This window comes from Bombina bombina, chromosome 7 (genome assembly GCF_027579735.1).
Source record: "Bombina bombina isolate aBomBom1 chromosome 7, aBomBom1.pri, whole genome shotgun sequence".
In the NCBI taxonomy this organism is placed as follows: Eukaryota; Metazoa; Chordata; class Amphibia; order Anura; family Bombinatoridae; genus Bombina; species Bombina bombina.
The window spans coordinates 350334225-350361836 of record NC_069505.1 but is presented as its reverse complement, the minus strand read 5'-3'; the positions used below and the strand labels follow the sequence as shown (position 1 = coordinate 350361836).

Genomic DNA, 27612 nt, shown 5'->3' with positions numbered 1-27612 from the left:
TGTAGCCTATCCTTGGCGGTGCTAGATGCCTAAAGGGAAGTGTGTTATCTGTACTCAGAATATCCCAGTTTTTTTGTAGACTGGTTACCAAACCTTGTTTGTCTTGAGTGTAGGTTGTTGTAAAGGTCATTCTAGGTTTTGTCACCTCTTTTGTAGCAGTCCCATCTTCCAACCTGAGGTCTTGTTCTATTCTTTTGAGCTGTGTCTCAGGATATCCTCGTTGAATGAAACGTTCTTTCATTTCCCCCAGTTGTGTATCCACATTCCTTGGCTGTGTGTTGTTTCTAATGACTCTCATTAGTTGGGATTTTGGCAAGGCCTTTTTTAAGACAGGGGGATGGCAGCTGGTATAGTACAGTAGAGAATTTCTGTCCGTGTCCTTTTTATATAGCATGGACTGTACGTGATTTTCCTCTTTGTAAAGATGTAGATCCAGAAAATCAATTGCTATGGTACTATGATTCATTTTAAACTTGATATATGTGGATATCTGGTTAAGTTGATTAAACCATGTAAATAGATCTTCTTCCGTTCCTCGCCATATTAGGATCAAGTCATCTATATACCGCTTAAATAGCAAAATTCTCGGATCTTGAAAGAGGTCTGTGTCTCCAGTTTTAAATTCTGCCATAAATAAGTTGGCATAGGATGGGGCCACATTGGACCCCATCGCTGTGCCCATCAGTTGTAAATATAGCTGGTTTTCGAATTTGAAATAATTTGTTGTTAGACAGAATTCAAGTAATGTTAACAGTATTTCCGCTGGTGGACCCACATATGGGTAGCGTTGAAGCTGTCTTGTTATTGCCCTTAATCCTAAGTGGTGTGGGATTGCAGTGTATAAACTGGTAACATCTAGTGTTACCAGTATATCTGTAGCCAATACAGGTCCCATGTCACCAATGATTTTAAGAAGCATATTGGAGTCCAATAGGAAGGTATCCATGTGCCTAACGAGAGGCTGTAGAAATGAGTCCACAAATTTCGCTAGCGGCTGGTGCAGGGATTGGATAGCTGACACAATCGGTCGCCCCGGAGGGCGGTCCAGCCTCTTGTGGATCTTGGGGACCGTATAGAACACTGGTATTCGAGGGTATTGTGTCTTTAAGAATTCCAGTTCTTGTTTTGTGATGTAGCCCTCCACGTGAGTTTGTTCCAGGAATTTATCAATCTTATCCTTGAAGTGTCCCGTAGGATCTCTAGGTAATTTACGATAAGTCTGGGGGTCCTCTAGTTGGGCTAGGGCTTCTTCCTGATAGTCACTGTAATTTTGGAGGACTATAGCCCCACCCTTATCTGCCTACCGTATGATAATAGAGGGGTCTTTTGCCAGATTGTGTAGAGCCTCACGTTCTTTTCTGGATAAGTTGTTATATCCTTTAGTTTTTTGTTGCTGAATTTGATTGGTCATGTCCATAGTAGCCAATCTATGGTAGGTGCGAATACTCGCATTGTGGCTTTAAGGTTCAAATGTAGACCTTTTCTTAAATCTAGAAGATGTAGATTCTTCATCTGTTGTTATGCCAAATTTCTCTTTGAGTTTCAATTGTCTTTGAAATCTTTGTAAGTCTATATACAGTCCAAATTGATCTGTACTGCATGTAGGTATGAAGGTTAGGCCCTTGTTCAGCACAAATTCCTCAGTGGCAGTTAGTTGTCTTTTGCTGAGGTTCACTACTATACTGGCCTCTATATGTTTGGTGGACGTTGGGGCTTTTTCTTTGTAACCGCCCCTTCTGGGGTGTGGTCTCTGCTTGCTCCATTTTTTGAGCGAGTAATCACTCCTGTGGCCCGAACCTGTTCACTCATTGTGCCCTGTTTTGGGATCTCCCCTTCAGAGCTTGACCCTGATGTATCTATTGTCTGCAGTGTAGTTGGTTTCCTGTATCTCTGTCTTCTCTGGCATCCCTGGTATACCCTTTGTAGGTCCTGTGATGATAATTGCTAGATGTAGATGCGTCTGTCCCTATAGTCTTCTGTTACTGTTGCCAGCTTTTTGTTCTTAAATTGTATCAGATCTCTTTCATATTGTGTAATCTGTGTCTGTAATTTTTCCAGCCAATTTTCTTGTTTATCCTGTTGCATAATTTCAAGATTAAGTAATTCATATTGTTGTATTTCTATTTTCATTTGTTGTAGTAATGCAGTGACCTCCTGTATTACCAGGAGTATGAGGTCTAAAGAACATTTATTTAATACACTGCACCATTTTTCACAGAATGTTGGGTTATATCGCCCTATGGTTGGCGTATTTCTTATTCTGAAGCCCCGTGGAATGTACCTTTTACGGTGGTACTCTGATAAGTATGCACCGTGGAGCTCCAGATCTTTTTGCCGTTTCTTTAATTTTAGTAAATAGTTAAATGTATATGAAGGTTTGTTTGGTATTGGTGTAATTGTTAATGGATCAAATAGTATAGCTTATGCATCTTCATCTGTGAAGTACAATGTTGTAGCTCCTTGTTCCTCCTTCATATTCCCAATATCTGTAGTAGCAAGCCCAGTTACATGTGGTGGCTCCCCCTGAGACATGTTAAAAACAAAAGTCCCAGTGCCTTGTATAGTATTGTAAATAGTCCAGTTGTAAAGTAATCCAATTGTATTTTGCCAATATGGCAATAAATTAATCCATAGGGTGCTGAAGTAAAGAAAAATATTTCAATCCAGAATACCAGCACTCACTATTTTCTATCAGCGTCGGGGTGCTCCCAAATTATTAACATGCATTGGTGGTTCAAGTGAACAGAGGCACTCTCCGTGTATCAAAACAAATTAGTGCTTTATTTTAATCCCATTTGAGTAAACGTTTTTGGGCTATGATGCCCGTCATCAGACTCCTGTGATTACAAACAGTGCAAAGTGTGATTACCTGACAGGGGCTAAATAGCCCACGAGCTGTCCTGGACGCCACCGGCCCCTCCGCTGCCGCACCGGAAAGCCGGAAGTGACGCCTAAGCGTCTGACGTCATCACGTTGGTTTCAGTAGCGCCTGGACTGCTACTGTAAGGCAATGTAACAGCAATGAGCAAAAAGTGCATACAATAGTGATTACATACAACAACATATGATTCATATACCATTTAGTGGCCTAATATATAGGAATAAGTGTGAGAGTGTATCTCTGGTGAATTAAGTAATGGAAGAGTACTTAATGTAATAAAAAGTACTAATGTGTGTTAAGTGGTGTATTATACTTAAAACTATAAGTAAAAATTAAAACCAAGTATAGTCTATGGGGGGGCATGTTATGGCTAATAATATATATTCTTTATATTTAGCCAATATAGTTAGTATGTAGGGCTTGGGGATTATATTAGTTGTAATCTATGTGGGGGGAACAAGTACATTTTTACCCCCTGGGGTGATATATTAGCTAGAATACCTCTATGATGTCAGGATGTGATAGGGATGTAGGGACTAGAAATATTCTATATAGCCTTGGAAATTAATACATCTAGTATTAGAAATTACTTCCTCAATTTGGTAATAAAGACAATCTAAAGATTAGAAAATAAGTGCTGTAAGGACATTTGTAATAAAGTAGAGATAGTTCAGTTATAAATAACTGCGCCAGTCAAGGTGGGTGTTTAGGCCCCCCGGTGTTAGAGTACCCAGTTCAAAGGTCCATTTAGCTGAGTACAGATAACACACTTCCCTTTAGGCATCTAGCACCGCCAAGGATAGGCTACAAGAGGGCAAAATCTCTCAAAGATTATCTTGTGCATACAGACCCAGTACACAACTATGAAAAGAGAACCTGGCTTCACAAAAACAAAAAAACAGGTTGTTTTAGGTGCCTAGGATGTACTACCTGCAGTGCACTAATAACGGGAGCCTACTTCTCACACCCCTACAAGAAGAAAAAATATCATCATAAACATCGGATGACATGTACCACTACTCATGTAGTTTATCTTCTGCATTGTTTCTGTGGTATATTTTATGTAGGGAAAACAGAAGATGACCTACGCACAAGAATGGCTAATCATAGGTCATCAATACGGATAGCCATTGAGAAGGGCACATCAGAGCAACCAGTCGCTCGCCACTTTGCACAGGCAGGTCTGACCTACATCCCTATCACATCCTGACATCATAGAGGTATTCTAGCTAATATATCACCCCAGGGGGTAAAAATGTACTTGTTCCCCCCACATAGATTACAACTAATATAATCCCCAAGCCCTACATACTAACTATATTGGCTAAATATAAAGAATGTATATTATTAGCCATCCCCCTGTCTTAAAAAAGGCCTTGCCAAAATCCCAACTAATGAGAGTCATTAGAAACAACACACAGCCAAGGAATGTGGATACACAACTGGGGGAAATGAAAGAACGTTTCATTCAACGAGGATATCCTGAGACACAGCTCAAAAGAATAGAACAAGACCTCAGGTTGGAAGATGGGACTGCTACAAAAGAGGTGACAAAACCTAGAATGACCTTTACAACAACCTACACTCAAGACAAACAAGGTTTGGTAACCAGTCTACAAAAAAACTGGGATATTCTGAGTACAGATAACACACTTCCCTTTAGGCATCTAGCACCGCCAAGGATAGGCTACAAGAGGGCAAACTCTCTCAAAGATTATCTTGTGCATACAGACCCAGTACACAACTATGAAAAACAGAATTTATGTTTACCTGATAAATTTCTTTCTCCAACGGTGTGTCCGGTCCACGGCGTCATCCTTACTTGTGGGATATTCTCTTCCCCAACAGGAAATGGCAAAGAGCCCAGCAAAGCTGGTCACATGATCCCTCCTAGGCTCCGCCTACCCCAGTCATTCGACCGACGTTAAGGAGGAATATTTGCATAGGAGAAACCATATGGTACCGTGGTGACTGTAGTTAAAGAAAATAAAATATCAGACCTGATTAAAAAAACCAGGGCGGGCCGTGGACCGGACACACCGTTGGAGAAAGAAATTTATCAGGTAAACATAAATTCTGTTTTCTCCAACATAGGTGTGTCCGGTCCACGGCGTCATCCTTACTTGTGGGAACCAATACCAAAGCTTTAGGACACGGATGAAGGGAGGGAGCAAATCAGGTCACCTAAATGGAAGGCACCACGGCTTGCAAAACCTTTCTCCCAAAAATAGCCTCAGAAGAAGCAAAAGTATCAAACTTGTAAAATTTGGTAAAAGTGTGCAGTGAAGACCAAGTCGCTGCCCTACATATCTGATCAACAGAAGCCTCGTTCTTGAAGGCCCATGTGGAAGCCACAGCCCTAGTGGAATGAGCTGTGATTCTTTCGGGAGGCTGCCGTCCGGCAGTCTCGTAAGCCAATCTGATGATGCTTTTAATCCAAAAAGAGAGAGAGGTAGAAGTTGCTTTTTGACCTCTCCTTTTACCTGAATAAACAACAAACAAGGAAGATGTTTGTCTAAAATCCTTTGTAGCATCTAAATAGAATTTTAGAGCGCGAACAACATCCAAATTGTGCAACAAACGTTCCTTCTTTGAAACTGGTTTTGGACACAGAGAAGGTACGATAATCTCCTGGTTAATGTTTTTGTTAGAAACAACTTTTGGAAGAAAACCAGGTTTAGTACGTAAAACCACCTTATCTGCATGGAACACCAGATAAGGAGGAGAACACTGCAGAGCAGATAATTCTGAGACTCTTCTAGCAGAAGAAATCGCAACTAAAAACAAAACTTTCCAAGATAATAACTTAATATCAACGGAATGTAAGGGTTCAAACGGAACCCCCTGAAGAACTGAAAGAACTAAATTGAGACTCCAAGGAGGAGTCAAAGGTTTGTAAACAGGCTTGATTCTAACCAGAGCCTGAACAAAGGCTTGAACATCTGGCACAGCTGCCAGCTTTTTGTGAAGTAATACCGACAAGGCAGAAATCTGTCCCTTCAGGGAACTTGCCGATAATCCTTTTTCCAATCCTTCTTGAAGGAAGGATAGAATCCTAGGAATCTTAACCTTGTCCCAAGGGAATCCTTTAGATTCACACCAACAGATATATTTTTTCCAAATTTTGTGGTAAATCTTTCTAGTCACAGGCTTTCTGGCCTGAACAAGAGTATCGATCACAGAATCTGAGAACCCTCGCTTCGATAAAATCAAGCGTTCAATCTCCACGCAGTCAGCTGGAGTGAAACCAGATTCGGATGTTCGAACGGACCCTGAACAAGAAGGTCTCGTCTCAAAGGTAGCTTCCAAGGTGGAGCCGATGACATATTCACCAGATCTGCATACCAAGTCCTGCGTGGCCACGCAGGAGCTATCAAAATCACCGACGCCCTCTCCTGCTTGATCCTGGCTATCAGCCTGGGGATGAGAGGAAATGGCGGGAACACATAAGCTAGTTTGAAGGTCCAAGGTGCTACTAGTGCATCCACTAGAGCCGCCTTGGGATCCCTGGATCTGGCCCCGTAGCAAGGAACTTTGAAGTTCTGACGAGAGGCCATCAGATCCATGTCTGGAATGCCCCACAGGTGAGTGACTTGGGCAAAGATTTCCGGATGGAGTTCCCACTCCCCCGGATGCAATGTCTGACGACTCAGAAAATCCGCTTCCCAATTTTCCACTCCTGGGATGTGGATAGCAGACAGGTGGCAGGAGTGAGACTCCGCCCAAAGAATAATTTTGGTTACTTCTTCCATCGCTAGGGAACTCCTTGTTCCCCCTTGATGGTTGATGTACGCAACAGTCGTCATGTTGTCTGATTGAAACCGAATGAACCTGGTCCTCGCAAGCTGGGGCCAGGCCTGGAGCGCATTGAATATCGCTCTCAGTTCCAGAATATTTATCGGTAGAAGAGATTCTTCCCGAGACCAAAGACCCTGAGCTTTCAGGGATCCCCAGACCGCGCCCCAGCCTATCAGACTGGCGTCGGTCGTGACAATGACCCACTCTGGTCTGTGGAACATCATCCCTTGAGACAGATTGTCCAGGGACAGCCACCAACGGAGTGAGTCTCTGGTCCTCTGATTTACTTGTATCTTCGGAGACAAGTCTGTATAGTCCCCATTCCACTGACTGAGCATGCACAGTTGTAATGGTCTTAGATGAATGCGCGCAAAAGGAACTATGTCCATCGCCGCCACCATCAACCCGATCACTTCCATGCACTGAGCTATGGAAGGAAGAGGAACGGAATGAAGTATCCGACAAGAGTCCAGAAGCTTTGTTTTTCTGGCCTCTGTTAGAAAGATCCTCATTTCTAAGGAGTCTATAATTGTTCCCAAGAAGGGAACCCTTGTTGACGGGGATAGAGAACTCTTTTCCACGTTCACTTTCCAGCCGTGAGATCTGAGAAAGGCCAGGACAATGTCCGTGTGAGCCTTTGCTTGAGGAAGGGACGACGCTTGAATCAGAATGTCGTCCAGGTAAGGTACTACTGCAATGCCCCTTGGTCTTAGCACCGCTAGAAGGGACCCTAGTACCTTTGTGAAAATCCTTGGAGCAGTGGCTAATCCGAAAGGAAGCGCCACGAACTGGTAATGTTTGTCCAGGAATGCAAACCTTAGGAACCGATGATGTTCCTTGTGGATAGGAATATGTAGATACGCATCCTTTAAATCCACCGTGGTCATGAATTGACCTTCCTGGATGGAAGGAAGGATAGTTCGAATGGTTTCCATCTTGAACGATGGGACCTTGAGAAATTTGTTTAAGATCTTGAGATCTAGGATTGGTCTGAACGTTCCCTCTTTTTTGGGAACTATGAACAGATTGGAGTAGAACCCCATCCCTTGTTCTCTTAATGGAACAGGATGAATCACTCCCATTTTTAACAGGTCTTCTACACAATGTAAGAACGCCTGTCTTTTTATGTGGTCTGAAGACAACTGCGACCTGTGGAACCTCCCCCTTGGGGGAAGTCCCTTGAATTCCAGAAGATAACCCTGGGAGACTATTTCTAGCGCCCAAGGATCCAGAACATCTCTTGCCCAAGCCTGAGCGAAGAGAGAGAGTCTGCCCCCCACCAGATCCGGTCCCGGATCGGGGGCCAATATTTCATGCTGTCTTGGTAGCAGTGGCAGGTTTCTTGGCCTGCTTTCCCTTGTTCCAGCCTTGCATTGGTCTCCAAGCTGGCTTGGCCTGAGAAGAATTACCCTCTTGCTTAGAGGACGTAGCACCTTGGGCTGGTCCGTTTTTACGAAAGGGACGAAAATTAGGTCTATTTTTTGCCTTGAAAGGCCGATCCTGAGGAAGGGCGTGGCCCTTACCCCCAGTGATATCAGAGATAATCTCTTTCAAGTCAGGACCAAACAACGTTTTCCCCTTGAAAGGAATGTTTAGTAGCTTGTTCTTGGAAGACGCATCAGCCGACCAAGATTTCAACCAAAGCGCTCTGCGCGCCACAATAGCAAACCCAGAGTTCTTAGCCGCTAACTTAGCCAATTGCAAAGAAGCGTCTAGAGTGAAAGAATTAGCCAATTTGAGAGCATTGATTCTGTCCATAATCTCCTCATAAGGAGGAGAGTCACTATCGAGCACCTTAAGCAGTTCATCAAACCAGAAATATGCGGCAGTAGTGACAGGGACAATGCATGAAATGGGTTGTAGAAGGTAACCCTGCTGAACAAACATCTTTTTAAGCAAACCTTCTAATTTTTTATCCATAGGATCTTTGAAAGCACAACTATCCTCTATGGGAATAGTGGTGCGTTTGTTTAAAGTAGAAACCGCTCCCTCGACCTTGGGGACTGACTGCCATAAGTCCTTTCTAGGGTCGACCATAGGAAACAATTTTTTAAATATGGGGGGAGGGACGAAAGGAATACCGGGCCTTTCCCATTCTTTATTAACAATGTCCGCCACCCGCTTGGGTATAGGAAAAGCTTCTGGGAGCCCCGGCACCTCTAAGAACTTGTCCATTTTACATAGTTTCTCTGGGATGACTAAATTTTCACAATCATCCAGAGTGGATAATACCTCCTTAAGCAAAATGCGGAGATGTTCCAATTTAAATTTAAATGTAATCACATCAGATTCAGCCTGCTGAGAAATGTTCCCTAAATCAGTAATTTCTCCCTCAGACAAAACCTCCCTGGCCCCCTCAGATTGGGTTAGGGGCCCTTCAGAGATATTAATATCAGCGTCGTCATGCTCTTCAGTAACTAAAACAGAGCAGCCACGCTTACGCTGACAAGGGTTCATTTTGGCTAAAATGTTTTTGACAGAATTATCCATTACAGCCGTTAATTGTTGCATAGTAAGGAGTATTGGCGCGCTAGATGTACTAGGGGCCTCCTGAGTGGGCAAGACTCGTGTAGACGAAGGAGGGAATGATGCAGTACCATGCTTACTCCCCTCACTTGAGGAATCATCTTGGGCATCATTGTCATTATCACATAAATCACATTTATTTAAATGAATAGGAATTCTGGCTTCCCCACATTCAGAACACAGTCTATCTGGTAGCTCAGACATGTTAAACAGGCATAAACTTGATCAGAAAGTACAAAAAACGTTTTAAAATAAAACCGTTACTGTCACTTTAAATTTTAAACTGAACACACTTTATTACTGCAATTGCGAAAAAACATGAAGGAATTGTTCAAAATTCACCAAATTTTCACCACAGCGTCTTAAAGCTTTGAAAATATTGCACACCAATTTTGGAAGCTTTAACCCTTAAAATAACGGAACCGGAGCCGTTTTAAGCTTTAACCCCTTTACAGTCCCTGGTATCTGCTTTGCTGAGACCCAACCAAACCCAAAGGGGAATACGATACCAAATGACGCCTTCAGAAGTCTTTTATAAGTATCAGAGCTCCTCTCACATGCGACTGCATGCCATGCCTCTCAAAAACAAGTGCGCAACACCGGCGCGAAAATGAGACTCTGCCTATGCTTTGGGAAAGCCCCTAAAGAATAAGGTGTCTAAAACAGTGCCTGCCGATATTATTATATCAAAATACCCAGATAAAATGATTCCTCAAGGCTAAATATGTGTTAATAATCAATCGATTTAGCCCAGAAAAAGTCTACAGTTTAAATAAGCCCTTGTGAAGCCCTTATTTACAATCGTAATAAACATGGCTTACCGGATCCCATAGGGAAAATGACAGCTTCCAGCATTACATCGTCTTGTTAGAATGTGTCATACCTCAAGCAGTAAGAGACTGCACTCTGTTCCCCCAACTGAAGTTAATTGCTCTCAACAGTCCTGTGTGGAACAGCCATGGATTTTAGTTACGGTTGCTAAAATCATTTTCCTCATACAAACAGAATTCTTCATCTCTTTTCTGTTTCTGAGTAAATAGTACGTACCAGCACTATTTGAAAATAACAAACTCTTGATTGAATAATGAAAAACTACAGTTAAACACTAAAAAACTCTAAGCCATCTCCGTGGAGATGTTGCCTGTACAACGGCAAAGAGAATGACTGGGGTAGGCGGAGCCTAGGAGGGATCATGTGACCAGCTTTGCTGGGCTCTTTGCCATTTCCTGTTGGGGAAGAGAATATCCCACAAGTAAGGATGACGCCGTGGACCGGACACACCTATGTTGGAGAAAGAGAACCTGGCTTCACAAAAACAAAAAAACAGGTTGTTTTAGGTGCCTAGGATGTACTACCTGCAGTGCACTAATAACGGGAGCCTACTTCTCACACCCCTACAAGAAGAAAAAATATCATCATAAACATCGGATGACATGTACCACTACTCATGTAGTTTATCTTCTGCATTGTGTCTGTGGTATATTTTATGTAGGGAAAACAGAAGATGACCTACGCACAAGAATGGCTAATCATAGGTCATCAATACGGATAGCCATTGAGAAGGGCACATCAGAGCAACCAGTCACTCGCCACTTTGCACAGGCAGGTCATACGGTTAAAGACCTGAAATATACTCTTATTGACCATGTACCCCCCTCCCCTAGAGGAGGCGACAGGGGGCAAAGATTGTTACAACTTGAAGCTAAATGGACCTTTGAACTGGGTACTCTAACACCGGGGGCCTAAACACCCACCTTGACTGGCACAGTTATTTATAACTGAACTATCTCTACTTTATTACAAATGTCCTTACAGCACTTATTTTCTAATCTTTAGATTGTCTTTATTACCAAATTGAGGAAGTAATTTCTAATACTAGATGTATTAATTTTCAAGGCTATATAGAATATTTCTAGTCCCTACATCCCTATCACATCCTGACATCATAGAGGTATTCTAGCTAATATATCACCCCAGGGGGTAAAAATGTACTTGTTCCCCCCACATAGATTACAACTAATATAATCCCCAAGCCCTACATACTAACTATATTGGCTAAATATAAAGAATATATATTATTAGCCATAACATGCCCCCCCATAGACTTAGGCGTCACTTCCGGGTTTCCGGTGCGGCAGCGGAGGGGCCGGTGGCGTCCAGGACAGCTCGTGGGCTATTTAGCCCCTGTCAGGTAATCACACTTTGCACTGTTTGTAATCACAGGAGTCTGATGACGGGCATCATTGCCCGAAAACGTTTACTCAAATGGGATTAAAATAAAGCACTAATTTGTTTTGATACACGGACAGTGCCTCTGTTCACTTGAACCACCAATGCATATATATATATATATATATATATTTATATATAGTCCAGAAGAGAGCACTCTCACCTCAATAGTCAACTGACAGGATGCCAACGGTTTCATACATAGAACATAGGGAGGCACTCTCTGGTCTTTTCAACAAGTGAAGTTTAATATAACAGGCGTGACGTTTCGGGGGGACACTCCCCTTCCTCAGACAAAAATTTTTGTCTGAGGAAGGGTAGTGTCCCCCCGAAATGTCACGCCTGTTATATTAAACTTCACTTGTTGAAAAGACATATATATATATATATATATATATATATATATATACACACACACACAAACGTCATTTTGGGTCAAGGTGTTAAAATAAAGTGTAACACTCATGTATACAGTTTCTGATAAAAACATTGCAAAGGTACAAAATTGACTGGAATGGCTATATTGCATACATATATGTCTAAATATGTGTATGGGTGTATATATTAATGTATATGTATGTATATGTGCATATATACTGTATATATACACACACACATATAAACACACACACACATTATGTAATGCAGACGATTTACTTTCAACTTGTAATACTAATGCTAACCCACCCGTCTTGAATTTACTTTTAGCGGTGTTTGAGTGCGTGCATGCAGAAAAAAAATAGCACTTGTAATTTGGACAAAAACTTTAATACAGGGGACAAATGTATTTGAACATTTCTAACCATCCATACAGGGTTTAACTAGACCACACTGGCTTTGGTGAGGGCTCCTCCTTCAAATTCTAATTTAGTTTTATATAAAATATCTAGGACTAGATTACAAGAGAAGCGCTAAATTATTGCGCACCTGCAAACGCGCAAATTTGCCCGTTTGCGGGCATGCGATAATTAACCAGCCATTACAAGTGGCTGGTTATTGCTACTGTAAGCTTGCGGTAGCAATTAACGCTTATAAAACTAATCAGAGATCGGCTCTCTGGTTAATTTTATAAATGCGCCCCACATGCTCTCAAAATACAGTGAAGTGTATTTTATAAAAAAATAAAGATGGCAACTTTCTATTTTTTTCCTATTATCCATTTTTCTTTGTTCTCTGCCTATCTAAATTTGAAAAAGCAGGAATGTAAGCTTAACAGCCGCTTTTGCTTTTTCAAATAACGATAGTAAAGGAACAAAGGAAAATTGATAATAGGAGTAAATTAGAAAGTTGCTTAAAATTCCATGCTCTATCTGAATCATGAAAGAAAAAATGTGGGTTTAGTGTCCCTTTAAGCCAAAAAAGAAAGAAAATCAATAATCGGTTTATCCCCCTTGTAACTGATAACAATGTATAAATTGTTAAAGGGATATTACACTGAGGTTTAATGTCTCTGTAAAAATGTTTAATAAAGGAAATACAACAATATTGATAGATTATTTTGCCTACTTTTACTATAAATATTGCTTTTGCTCTGAATATTATTTTAGTCCCACACCCTCCAGAAACGCTAGACTGCCGTCATTATACTTAAAGGGGCAGTACAGGCAAAGTTAAACTTTATAGGTCAGACAGAGCATGCAATTTTAAACAGTAACTTACTTCTGTTATCAAATCTGTTCATTCATCCTTTGTGAAATAGTACACCTAGGTAGACTCAGAAGATTCAGTGGATTACTGAGAGCTACCTGAATGCCCCTGATAAGCCAATGAAAAGAGGTATATTTGTGCAGCCACCAATCACCTGCTTGCTCCCAGTAGTGTAGTGCTGCTTCTGAGCCTTTATATGTTTGTTTTTCAATAAAGGATACAATGGAACTGGTTAAATCGGTACACTAGATTATTTGCATGTTTTTCTATTTGTACACTGTAAAGGAGACTGGGAGCATGGATGGAGTCCAACAGACTTTTCAAGAGGTGTATCCCTGAACTGTTCTTGATGTGAAAAACTTAGTAAACTGTGCTAACAAATGACAACTTTAAAGGGACATAATATACAAATGCTAAATCACTTGAAAGTAAGAAATATCAGATAGACCTCTGTAAAAAAAGGAAGATACCACAAGCTTTCCTTAGTAGCCATATACCATTATAAAGAGACTTTGAGCAGCCAATCAGGATGCTAGTTCTGGAATTTGCAATGGAGTTTGCATCTGGCAGACACAGTCGCTTTTTTACCTATTCAGTTTAAGGAAGTTTATGATGAAATCTTGCAAGATTTGGTGAAATCCCGTTAGATCAAATAAAGCAAAGTGTGAACTTAGCACTGATGATCTTATCTTATCAATTGGCTATATTTCTTTTGTTCATTTTTCAACTTTATTACATAGACATGTTAATGTGATATTTTAATTTTCTTGTCAACTTCTTACAGATATGCTGCATTAGTCTCAAATTATTTAGCATATGGGTATTATGACCCTTTAAATAATTTAAAAAATAATAATAATTTGCAATGCAGCTAGAGAAGCGCGGCACTGTGTTGGCAATGACTCTATTTAACATGATGTAAGGTACTACCTGCTGCAGACATTCTGCTTTAGATGCCTTGTGTGCATGTGCATAGTTAAAGCTCTCACTAGAAACATTTTTGTACGGAGTCCCGCCAGTGTCACGCTATTAAAAAAAGTAACGTTCCAATGCTGTAATACACTGTGCTGATGACTATTTTGTGTGCATACACCAATCAGTAAGGCGTGCACACAAAATAATTGTTCCCAAAGATGCAGTTGCATCATGTGCACGAAATAGTTCATTTTTGTGCACGATTTAACTGTTTAAAACATAGCCTAGGTCTTCTGTAGTAGGGTAATGTCATGTGACCCATAGGCGGGTATTGTGTTTTGTGCCAGACTTCTAATAGAATTGTTATGTGACCCGGTTTCCAGGCATACTGCGTTGTAGTTGAAAATCGCTCAAGTGCAATTGTGATTTACGCTAGAATGATTACCGCAACTTCAGAGCTCTGGTTAACTGTTTCACTGAACAAAAAAGTGACACAAAACACATCAAAAATATTTTACAAAGTAAAGTTAAACTCAAAATAACACCATCTAATAAAAATGAAATCCAAAAAAATATCGCACAAAGAAGTTATAAGGGGTTAAAAATATAAGATCTCAGGTGTTAGAAAAAAAAGGCATCTGATGAGCTTTAAGATAGACACACATACATATACATGTCTAAAGATGGATATGGATTTGTATACATATATATATATATATATATATATATATATATATATATATATACTGTATATATATATATGTGTGTGTGTGTGTGTGTGTGCATATGTATTTTTATCTGTATATATGTATTTACAGACATATATACACATAAAAACATATAAATACATACATTTAGACACTTATAAGTGCATTGGAGCCCTTTGCAGTTAAGTAGATGAAAACATGAAAAAACATATATATGTAATATTCATATTTAATAAAGAGTGATACTGTGTATTTCTCTTGTTAAGTGTATCCAGTCCACGGATCATCCATTACTTGTGGGATATTCTCCTTCCCAACAGGAAGTTGCAAGAGGATCACCCACAGCAGAGTTGCTATATAGCTCCTCCCCTCAATGCCATACCCAGTCATTCTCTTGCAACTCTCAACTAAGATGGAGGTCGTAAGAGGACTGTGGTGTTTTATACTTAGTTTATTTCTTCAATCAAAAGTTTGTTATTTTTAAATGGTACCGGAGTGTACTGTTTATCTCAGGCAGTATTTAGAAGAAGAATCTGCCTGCGTTTTCTATAATCTTAGCAGAAGTAACTAAGATCCTTTGCTGTTCTCACATATTCTGAGGAGTGAGGTAACTTCAGAGGGGGAATAGCGTGCAGGTTTTCCTGTAATAAGGTATGTGCAGTTAAAATATTTTTCTAGGGATGGAATTTGCTAGAAAATGCTGCTGATAATGTAAGTAAAGCCTTAAATGCAGTGATAGCGACTGGTATCAGGCTTATTAATAGAGATACATACTCTTATAAAAGTGTATTTTTAAACGTTTGCTGGCATGTTTAATCGTTTTTTACATATGTTTGGTGATAAAACTTATTGGGGCCTAGTTTTTTCCACATGGCTGGCTTAAATTTTGCCTAGAAACAGTTCCCTGAGGCTTCCCACTGTTGTAATATGAGTGGGAGGGACCTATTTTGGCGTTTTTTTTGCACAGCAAAAATTACAGACACAGACATCCAGCTTCTTCCTGCATGATCCAGGACTTCTCTGAAGGGCTCAAAAGGCTTCAAAAGTCGTATTGAGGGAGGTAAAAAGCCACAGTAGAGCTGTGGCAGTTGTGACTGTTTAAAAAACGTTTTTGTCATTTGTTATTCCGTTTTTGGTATTAAGGGGTTAATCATCCATTTGCAAGTGAGTGCAATGCTCTGCTAACTTATTACATACACTGTAAAAATTTCGTTAGTGTAACTAGATTTTTTCACTGTTATTTCAGAATTTGGGAAAATTTGTGTTTCTTAAAGGCGCAGTAACGTTTTTTATAATGCTTGTAAACTTGTTTTAAAGTGTTTTCCAAGCTTGCTAGTCTCATTGCTAGTCTGTTTAAACATGTCTGACACAGAGGAACCTACTTGTTCATTATGTTTGAAAGCTATGGTGGAGCCCCATAGGAGAATGTGTACTAAATGTATTGATTTCACCTTAAACAGTAAAGATCAGTCTTTATCTATAAAAGAATTATCACCAGAGGGTTCTGTCGAGGGGGAAGTTATGCCGACTAACTCTCCCCACGTGTCAGACCCTTCGCCTCCCGCTCAGGGGACGCACGCTAATATGGCGCCAATTACATCAGGGACGCCCATAGCGATTACCTTGCAGGACATGGCTGCAATCATGAATAATACCCTGTCAGATTGCCTGAATTAAGAGGCAAGCGCGATAGCTCTGGGGTTAGGAGAGATACAGAGCGCGCAAATGCTGTTAGAGCCATGTCTGATACTGCGTCACAGTATGCAGAACATGAGGACGGAGAGCTTCAGTCTGTGGGTGACATCTCTGACTCAGGGAAACCTGATTCAGAGATTTCTAATTTTAAATTTAAGCTTGAGAACCTCCGTGTATTGCTTGGGGAGGTATTACCTGCTCTGAATGACTGTAACACAGTTGCAATTCCAGAGAAATTGTGTAGGCTGGATAGATACTATGGGGTGCCGGTGTGTACTGACGTTTTTCCTATACCTAAAAGGCTTACAGAAATTATTAGCAAGGAGTGGGATAGACCCGGTGTGCCCTTTTCCCCACCTCCTATATTTAGAAAAATGTTTCCAATAGACACCACTACACGGGACTTATGCCAGACGGTCCCTAAGGTGGAGGGAGCAGTTTCTACTTTAGCAAAGCATACCACTATCCCGGTTGAGGACAGTTGTGCTTTTTCAGATCCAATGGATAAAAAATTGGAGGGTTACCTTAAGAAAATGTTTATTCAACAAGGTTTTATTTTACAGCCCCTTGCATGCATTGCGCCTGTCACTGCTGCGGCGGCATTCTGGTTTGAGGCCCTGGAAGAGGCCATCCAGACAGCTCCATTGAATGAAATTATTGACAAGCTTAGAACGCTTAAGCTAGCTAACTCATTTGTTTCTGATGCCATTGTTCATTTGACTAAACTAACGGCTAAGAATTCCGGATTCACCATCCAGGCACGTAGGGCGCTATGGCTTAAATCCTGGTCAGCTGACGTGACTTCAAAGTCTAAATTACTCAACATTCCTTTCAAGGGGCAGACCTTATTCGGGCCTGGCTTGAAGGAAATTATTGCTGACATTACTGGAGGCAAGGGTCATACCCTTCCTCAGGACAGGGCCAAATCAAAGGCCAAACAGTCTAATTTTCGTGCCTTTCGAAATTTCAAGGCAGGAGCAGCATCAACTTCCTCCGCTTCAAAACAAGAGGGAACTGTTGCTCATTCCAGACAGGCCTGGAAACCTAACCAGTCCTGGAACAAGGGCAAGCAGGCCAGAAAGCCTGCTGCTGCCCCCAAGACAGCATGAAGGAACGGCCCCCTATCCGGAAACGGATCTAGTGGGGGGCAGACTTTCTCTCTTCGCCCAGGCGTGGGCAAGAGATGTTCAGGATCCCTGGGCGTTGGAGATCATATCTCATGACTATCTTTTGGACTTCAAAGCTTCTCCTCCACAAGGGAGATTTCATCTTTCAAGGTTATCAGCAAACCAGATAAAGAAAGAGGCATTCCTAAGCTGTGTGCAAGACCTCCTAGTAATGGGAGTGATCCATCCAGTTCCGCGGACGGATCAAGGACAGGGATTTTATTCAAATCTGTTTGTGGTTCCCAAGAAAGAGGGAAACTTCAGACCAATCTTGGATCTAAAGATCTTAAACAAATTCCTCAGAGTTCCATCATTCAAAATGGAAACTATTTGGACCATCCTAGCCATGATCCAAGAGGGTCAGCACATGACCACAGTGGACTTAAAGGATGCCTACCTTCACATACCGATTTACAAAGATCATCATCGGTTCCTAAGGTTTGCCTTTCTAGACAGGCATTACCAATTTGTAGCTCTTCCCTTCGGGTTGGCTACTGCCCCGAGAATTTTTACAAAGGTTCTGGGCTCACTTCTGGCGGTTCTAAGACCGCGAGGCATAGCGGTGGCTCCGTATCTAGACGACATCCAGATACAGGTGTCAAGCTTTCAAATTGCCATGTCTCATACAGAGATAGTTCTGGCATTTCTGAGGTCGCATGGGTGGAAAGTGAACGTGGAAAAGAGTTCTCTATCACCACTCACAAGAGTCTCCTTCCTAGGGACTCTTATAGATTCTGTAGAGATGAAAATTTACCTGACGGAGTCCAGGTTATCAAAACTTCTAAATACTTGCCGTGTCCTTCATTCCATTCCACGCCCGTCAGTGGCTCAGTGCATGGAAGTAATCGGCTTCATGGTAGCGGCAATGGATATAGTGCCATTTGCGTGCCTGCATCTCAGACCGCTGCAATTATGCATGCTAAGTCAGTGGAATGGGGATTACTCAGATTTGTCCCCTCTACTAAATCTGGATAAAGAGACCAGAGATTCTCTTCTCTGGTGGCTTTCTCGGGTCCATCTGTCCAAGGGTATGACCTTTCGCAGGCCAGATTGGACAATTGTAACAACAGATGCCAGCCTTCTAGGCTGGGGCGCAGTCTGGAACTCCCTGAAGGCTCAGGGATCGTGGACTCAGGAGGAGAAACTCCTCCCAATAAATATTCTGGAGTTAAGAGCAATATTCAATGCTCTTCTAGCTTGGCCTCAGTTAGCAACACTGAGGTTCATCAGATTTCAGTCGGACAACATCACGACTGTGGCTTACATCAACCATCAAGGGGGAACCAGGAGTTCCCTAGTGATGTTAGAAGTCTCAAAGATAATTCGCTCGGCAGAGTCTCACTCTTGCCACCTGTCAGCAATCCACATCCCAGGCGTAGAGAACTGGGAGGCGGATTTTCTAAGTCGTCAGACTTTTCATCCGGGGGAGTGGGAACTCCATCCGGAGGTGTTTGCTCAACTGGTCCATCGTTGGGGCAAACCAGAACTGGATCTCATGGCGTCTCGCCAGAACGCCAAGCTTCCTTGTTACGGATCCAGGTCCAGGGACCCGGGAGCAACGCTGATAGATGCTCTAGCAGCTCCTTGGTTCTTCAACCTGGCCTATGTGTTTCCACCGTTTCCTCTGCTCCCTTGACTGATTGCCAAAATCAAACAGGAGAGAGCATCGGTGATTCTGATAGCGCCTGCGTGGCCACGCAGGACCTGGTATGCAGACCTAGTGGACATGTCATCTCTTCCACCATGGACTCTGCCTCTGAGGCAGGACCTTCTAATACAAGGTCCTTTCAATCATCCAAATCTAATTTCTCTGAGACTGACTGCATGGAGATTGAACGCTTGATTCTATCAAGGCGTGGCTTCTCCGAGTCAGTCATTGATACCTTAATACAGGCTCGGAAGCCTGTCACCAGGAAAATCTACCATAAGATATGGCGTAAATATCTTTATTGGTGTGAATCCAAGAGTTACTCATGGAGTAAGGTTAGGATTCCTAGGATATTGTCCTTTCTCCAAGAGGGTTTGGACAAAAGCTTATCAGCTAGTTCTTTAAAAGATCTCTGCTCTGTCTATTCTTTTGCACAAGTGTCTGGCAGAAGTTCCAGACGTCCAGGCATTTTGTCAGGCTTTGGTTAGGATTAAGCCTGTGTTTAAAACTGTTGCTCCCCCGTGGAGCTTAAACTTGGTTCTTAAAGTTCTTCAGGGAGTTCCGTTTGAACCCCTTCATTCCATTGATATTAAACTTTTATCTTGGAAAGTTCTGTTTTTGATGGCTATTTCCTCGGCTCGAAGAGTCTCTGAGTTATCTGCCTTACATTGTGATTCTCCTTATCTGATTTTTCATTCAGACAAGGTAGTTCTGCGTACCAAACCTGGGTTTTTACCTAAGGTGGTTTCTAACAGGAATATCAATCAAGAGATTGTTGTTCCATCATTGTGTCCTAATCCTTCTTCAAAGAAGGAACGTCTGTTGCATAATATGGACGTAGTCCGTGCCTTGAAGTTTTACTTACAGGCTACTAAAGATTTTCGTCAAACATCTGCCCTGTTTGTCGTTTACTCTGGACAGAGGAGAGGTCAAAAAGCTTCGACAACCTCTCTCTCCTTTTGGCTTCTGAGCATAATACGCTTAGCCTATGAGACTGCTGGACAGCAGCCCCCTGAAAGGATTACAGCTCATTCTACTAGAGCTGTGGCTTCCACCTGGGCCTTTAAAAATGAGGCCTCTGTTGAACAGATTTGCAAGGCTGCGACTTGGTCTTCGCTTCACACCTTTTCAAAATTTTACAAATTTGACACTTTTGCTTCTTCGGAGGCTGTTTTTGAGAGAAAGGTTCTACAGGCAGTGGTTCCTTCCGTTTAAGTTCCTGCCTTGTCCCTCCCATCATCCGTGTACTTTAGCTTTGGTATTGGTATCCCACAAGTAATGGATGATCCGTGGACTGGATACACTTAACAAGAGAAAACATAATTTATGCTTACCTGATAAATTTATTTCTCTTGTAGTGTATCCAGTCCACGGCCCGCCCTGTCCTTTTAAGGCAGGTCTAAATTTTAATTAAACTACAGTCACCACTGCACCCTATGGTTTCTCCTTTCTCGTCTTGTTTCGGTCGAATGACTGGATATGGCAGTGAGGGGAGGAGCTATATAGCAACTCTGCTGTGGGTGATCCTCTTGCAACTTCCTGTTGGGAAGGAGAATATCCCACAAGTAATGGATGATCCGTGGACTGGATACACTACAAGAGAAATAAATTTATCAGGTAAGCATAAATTATATTTTACTGTAAATATTTCACATTCCAATGTTCTGCACATAGTATAAATATTCCTATACATATCTGAATTTTTCTATACCTATATATAATTATATATATATATATATATACACACATTCACCGGCCACTTTATTAGGTACACCTGTTCAATTGCTTGGTAACACAAATTGCTAATCAGCCAATCACATGGCAGCAACTCAATGCATGTAGGCATCTAGACGTGGTGAAGACGACTTGCTGAAGTTCAAACCGAGCATCAGAATTGGGGAAGAAACGTGGCATGGTTGTTGATGCCAGTCTGGTCTGAGTATATAAAAAACTGCTGATCTACTGGGATTTTCACGCACAACCATCTTTACAGAGAATGGTCCAAAAAAGAGAAAACTTCCAGTGAGCGGCATTTGTGTGGACGAAAATGCCGTGTTGATGTCAGAGGAAAATGGGCAGACTGGTTCGAGATGATATAAAGGCAACAGTAACTCAAATAACCACTCATTAGAATTGAGGTAAGCAAAATACCATCTCTGAATGCACAACATGTCGAAACTTGAAGCAGATGGGCTACAGCAGCAGAAGACCACACCGGGTGCCACTCCTGTCGGCTAAGAACAGGAAACTGAGGCTACAATTTGCACAGGCTCACCAAAATTGGACAATAGATAATTGGAAAAATGTTGCCTGGTCTGATGAGTCTCAATTTCAGCTGCGACATTCAGATGGTAGGGTCAGAATTTTGCGTAAACAACATGAAAGCATGGATCCATCCTGCCTTGTATCAAAACAGTTTAAGCTGGTGGTCGTGGTGTAATGCTGTGGGCGATATTTTCTTGGCACACTTCGGGCCCCTTAGTACCAGTTAAGCATTGTTTAATCGCCACGGCCTACCTCAGTATTGTTGCTAACCATCTCTATCCCTTTATGACTACAGTGTACCCATCTTCTGATGGCTTCTTCCAGCAGGATAATGCATCATGTCACAAAGCTCAAATTATTTCAAACTGGTTTCTTGAACATGACGATGAGTTCACTGTACTTCAATGGCCTCCACAATCACCAGATCTCAATCCTATAGAGCACCTTTGTTGTGTAGTGGAATGGGAGATTCGCATCATGGATGTGCAGCCGACAAATCTGCAGCAACTGTGTGATACAATCATGTCAATGTGGACCAAAATGTCTGAGGAATGTTTCCAACACCTTGTTGAATCTATGCCATGAAGAATTAAGGCAGTTCTGAAGGCAAAAGGGGGTCCAACCTGGTACTAGCAAGCTGTACCTAATAAAGTGGCCAGTGAGTGTGTATATATATATATATATATATACAGTTGTATGCAAAAGTTTAGGCACCCCTGACAATTTCCATGATTTTCATTTATAAATAATTGGGTGTTTAGATCAGCAATTTCATTTTGATCTATCAAATAACTGAAGGACACAGTAATATTTCAGTAGTGAAATGAGGTTTATTGGATTAACAGAAAATGTGCAATATGCATCAAAACAATAAATTTGGGCACCCTTGTCATTTTGTTAATTTGAATACCTGTAACTACCTAGCACTGATTAATTGGAACACACAATTAGTTTGGTGAGCCCATTAAGCCTTGAACATCATAGACAGGTGCATCCAATCATGAGAAAAGGTATTTAAGGTGGCCAATTGCAAGTTGTTGTTCTCTTTGACTCTCCTCTGCAGAGTGGCAACATGGGGGCCTCAAAACAACTCTCAAATGACCTGAAAACAAAGATTGCTCAACATTATGGTTTAGGGGAAGGCTAAAAAAAGCTATTGCAGAGATTTAAGCTGTCAGTGTCCACTGTGAGGAACATAGTGAGGAAATGGAAGACCACAGACACAGAAGTTGTTAAGGCTAGAAGTGGCAGGCCAAGTAAAATATCAGAGAGGCAAAGGATGGTGAGAACGGTCAAAAACAGCCAACAGACCACCTCCAAAGACCTACAACATCATCTTGCTGCAGATGGTGTCACTGTGCATCGTTCAACAATTCATCGCACTTTGCACAAGGAGAAGAAGGAGAAGCTGTATGGGAGAGGGATGCGGAAGAAGCCTTTTCTGCACACACACAAACAGAGTCGCTTGAGGTATGCAAACGCACATTTGAACAAGCCAGCTTCATTTTGGAAGAATGTGCTGTGGACTGATGAAACAAAGATTGAGTTATTTGGTCATAACAAGGGGCGTTATTCATGGCGGCAAAAGAATACAGTGTTCCAAGACAAACACTTGCTAGCCACAGTAATATTTGGTGGATGTTCCATCATGCTGTGGGGCTGTGTGGCCAGTGCCGGTACTGGGAATCTTGTTAAAGATGAGGATCACATGGATTGCACTCAATATCAGCAGATACTTGAGAATAATGTTGAGGAATCAGTCACAAAGTTGAAGTTTCGCCGGGGCTGAATATTTCAACAAGACAACAACCCAAAACACTGCTCAAAATCTACTAAGGCATTTATGTAGAGGAACAAGTACAATGTTCTGGAATGGCCATCCCAGTCCCCAGACCTGAATATCATTGAAAATCTGTGGGGTGATTTGAAGTGGACTGTCCATGCTCGGCAACCATCAGACCTAACTGAACTGGAGATGTTTTGCAAGGAGGAATGGTCCAAAATACCTTCATCCAGAATCCAGACACACATTACAGGCTATAGGAAGTTTCTAGAGGCTGTTATTTCTGCTAAAGGAGGCTCTACTAAATATTAATGCAATATTTCTGTTGGGGTGCTCAAATTTATGCACCTAATTTTGTTTTGATGCATATTGCACATTTTCTGTTAATCCAATAAACCTTGTTTCACTACTGAAATATTACTGTGTCCTTCAGTTATTTGATAGATCAAAATTAAATTGCTGATCCATACACCCAATTATTTATAAATGAAAATCATGGAAATTGTCAGGGGTGCCTAAACTTTTGCATACAACTGTGTGTATATATATATATATATATATATATATATATATATACATATATATATATATATATATATATATATATATATATATATATATATATATATATATATATATAACTTGTTTATATGGAATAAAACACTTTTTATTTCACCTGTACCAAGTCCAGTGAGTGCTTGTGTTATAACTTGTATATTTTCATGTCAGGTTAACACACTATGGAGTATGCGATTGGATTTGAGCGAGGATGGAATGTTTGTTTTTTTCATTGACTTCTATGGGGGAATAAGTGAACAAGCACAAGATATTCTAAATTTGGCTCATAGGATTAGCGCTCGAACAAAAGCAGTTTACTTTCAACTCGTTATACGAGCGGAACTCAACAAGAACAAAAAACTTACTTCTAGCGCAATTATTGCTCGAGCGGGAACGTTAATTAGAGCTCCACTAATAATCTGGCCCTAAATAGTTAAATTGTGGTAACTGTTTAATACACCGTACTACATCATGAGCACGTTGTATTAGAGTGTTGGAACGAGTTTACTTTTTTCCGTATTTTTGCAAAAAATAAATATTCTTGTCAAAATTGAAAAGCATTGTGTTTTAACTTGGAAGTCCCTTTAATTATTTTTCCCCATGCTCTTTAAAACTAGTATTGTAGTAGCAATTGTAGCAGAAAAGGTGAATGTTGTTAGTGTATAGTCACTGCTCTCTTTATTTTTCTTTTCTTTTTTTCTACCAGGGTCCTTCCCTTAAACAGTTTATGGATATTTTCTCTCTACCAGAGATGAATTTGATTTCATCGGTCAATGATTATTTTATCAGCAATGGAATTGACTTTGACCCAGTCCATCTTTACAAGGATGTAACTGTAAGTAATTAGTATAAGTTGTTAGTCTATAAACATAAGCAGAAATCAAATCATTGAATTCGTTTTGTAAATACATCTCATCAGTCTGGATGTTCAGTGCAGAAATAGTATAGGAAATCTGAATTAACAATTTATACAAATTAAAGGGACAATAAAGTTAATTTTTTTCTTAAAGGGATACTAACTCCTCATTTTTTCTTTCATGATTCAGATAGAGCATGCAATTTTAAGCAACTTTCTAATTTACTCCTATTATCAATTTATCTTTGTTCTCATGTTATCTTGATTTGAAAAAGCAGTAATAAAAGGTTAGGAGCCGGCCCATTTTTTAGTTCAGCACCTTGGTAGAGCTGCTGATTGGTTTGCTACATTTAGCCACAAATCAGCAAGTGATACCCATGTGCTGAACAAAAAATGGTCTGTCTCTAAAGCTTACAGTACTGCTTTTTCAAATCAAGATAGCATGAGAACAAAGAAAAATTGATAATAGGAGTAAATTAGAAAGGTTCTTAAAATATCATGCTCTATCTGAATCATGAAATAAAAAAATTGGGTTTAGTATCCCTTTAAATAGATTAACTATAGCATGAAAATTTAAACAACTTTACAGATAACTTTACAGCATCTGTCTTTAGCCATCTGGCAGCAGTGTTTGCAACAATGTTTCTTGCAATGTTATACATAGTTGCAAAACACTGCTGCCACAGAATGCTAAAAACACGCTCTTAAGCTCCTATCAGCCTACCTAGGTTTTTTTTTTAAAACCTACCAAATAATGTTATATAATTCTGCACATAGTGCAGAATTATATAACATTAGCTTTGCGCCAACTTTCTAAAGCAAAGTACTTCAGAGCTATTTTACTACAAAAAAAAATTTTTACAGAATGCCACTCCTGCCTCTACTGAGCGGGTCTGTTTTTTTTGTAAGCGCATCACGGCACGCTGTCTAGTCACAGCCGGCCCGATTAAACTCAATGTAGCTCGCTCCTGCTACCAGACCAGAGCGGGAGCGAGATACATTGAGTTTAATATGAACAAAAAAAAAGACATATTTGTTAGGTTTACTGTCCCTTTAAATAAAGTGATAAACAAAGCAGATCTGATAACAGAAATAACTTGGAAAGTTGTTTAAAACTGCACACTCTATCTGAATCATAAAGTGAAGTGACTTTAGTGTGCACAATATTTGCAGTGCACTCCACTCGTAATACCAGCGCAAGCAAATGTGTGCTGGTATTAGAGGTTAAGCGCAATGCGAATGCGACCTTGTGTTTGCATTGCTTGGAAGCTTTGGGCACACAAGAGCACGCTTCCATAGACTCCAATAGGAGCCTCATTCTCATGCCGATAGTCACGGCAGAGAACCTAGCGCAGTGAAGGGGGGAAGTTGTGCAGAGATGGGCTGCAAAGTTTAAATATATAAAACACTATAGAAAATGAAAGACCATGTCCGCCAGACATTGATAAATCTTCTCTCTTTATATAGACAGGGATTTCAGCACTCAATTAGGAATGAAAATACAGCAAAAAGTCAATTTAAACATTTTATTTTGTGTGCCCATACACATCTGATCCACGCAGGTAGCCTGTCTTGATCAAGCACAATAGCATCAAATTAATTACATTCATAGAGAAAAAGATATATACACATAACAGCCAGCTTTCCAAATGTGATAAATAGGAACGTGTGAAACAAATATAGAATGCAATAATGCAGACAACTACAACACCACTTCCAGAGGGTGACCCTGTCATTTCTACAGGAATCTGTCACTATGGAAACCATGTGAGGATCTATGCAGTAGAGAAAATTATGTACAAAATGCAAACTTCAAACAACTGTAACACCTCCACCAGAGGGTGACCCTGTAATTTCTACACCATGGTCACCATGGATACCTTGAGGATCTATGCCTTAGAGAACACATGTGCTGATACAAATGATAAATATAGCAGCAACAATACACAGATGGACAACACCTTTTCCAGAGGACAGCACCGCTATTACAGCGGCTCTATGTTATCATAGATTTATATATTAAGGATCCATATCCATCCAAAGTGAACAAGTGGCATCAATGTTGCAACAGATAATAGTGTTACTTAGTAGTAACAGTTCTGCGTTCTTAGAAACAAAATTGCTGACTCACAATTTTCATCAATCAGAAAATGTTGTACACCATGACGAATCCTTGTGGAATTTATTAAGCACCGCTCGCAGATTCACTCTCATCCATTTCCATAAAACATGCAGTTAAGGATAGTAGGAACCTCAATTAGTAATAATTGAGTGCTGAAATCCGTGTCTATATAAAGGGGCCTATTTATTAATGTGCAAGCGGACATGATACAATGTAACGTATTATGTCCGCTGCACATCGATAAATGCCGACAGCATACGCTGTCGGCATTTATCATTGCACCAGCAGTTCTTGTAACCTGCTGGTGCAATTCCACCCGCTGCAGATTTGCGGTCAATTGGTCGCTAGCAGGGGGTGTCAATCAACCCGATCATATTCGATTGGGTTTATTTCTATCCGCGGCCTCAGATCAGGTGGACAGGTTATGGAGCAGCGATCTTTAGAGCACTGCTTCATAACCTCTTTTTCCGGCGAGCCTAAAGGCTCGCGCAGAAACAGGGGCGTCAACCTCTTATGGAGCTTAATAAATTGGCCCCAAAGAGAGGATACTTACTCTCTATCTTTTTCTATAGTGTTTTATACATTTTTACAGGGTCTGCACCATCTGAAAATTAATAGGAACTATAATAGTTACATACTACAGTTTTTCCTTTCCCCTTTATTAACGTTAGTAAAGTTCAAATATATATGTATATAAATATATAAATCAATGTAAATATTTGCATAGGAAATTAGTACATCTAGGCAAGTATCCCTGCTTGCTTTTCCCCAGAAATTCTTAATATACAATGTTTCCAATGCACAAGAGAATTCTCT

General features: G+C 40.8%; 1 protein-coding gene across 2 annotated transcripts in view; it reads left to right on the top strand.

The window, feature by feature from the left end:
* Positions 1-27612, top strand: part of NT5DC2 (5'-nucleotidase domain containing 2) — a 271150-nt gene that overhangs the window by 117581 nt on the left and 125957 nt on the right. For both annotated transcript variants that reach the window (XM_053721025.1, XM_053721024.1), the window contains exon 6: positions 24525-24653. In XM_053721025.1, coding sequence (XP_053577000.1) covers positions 24525-24653 — 129 coding nt within the window. The remainder of the gene's footprint in view (positions 1-24524; positions 24654-27612) is intronic.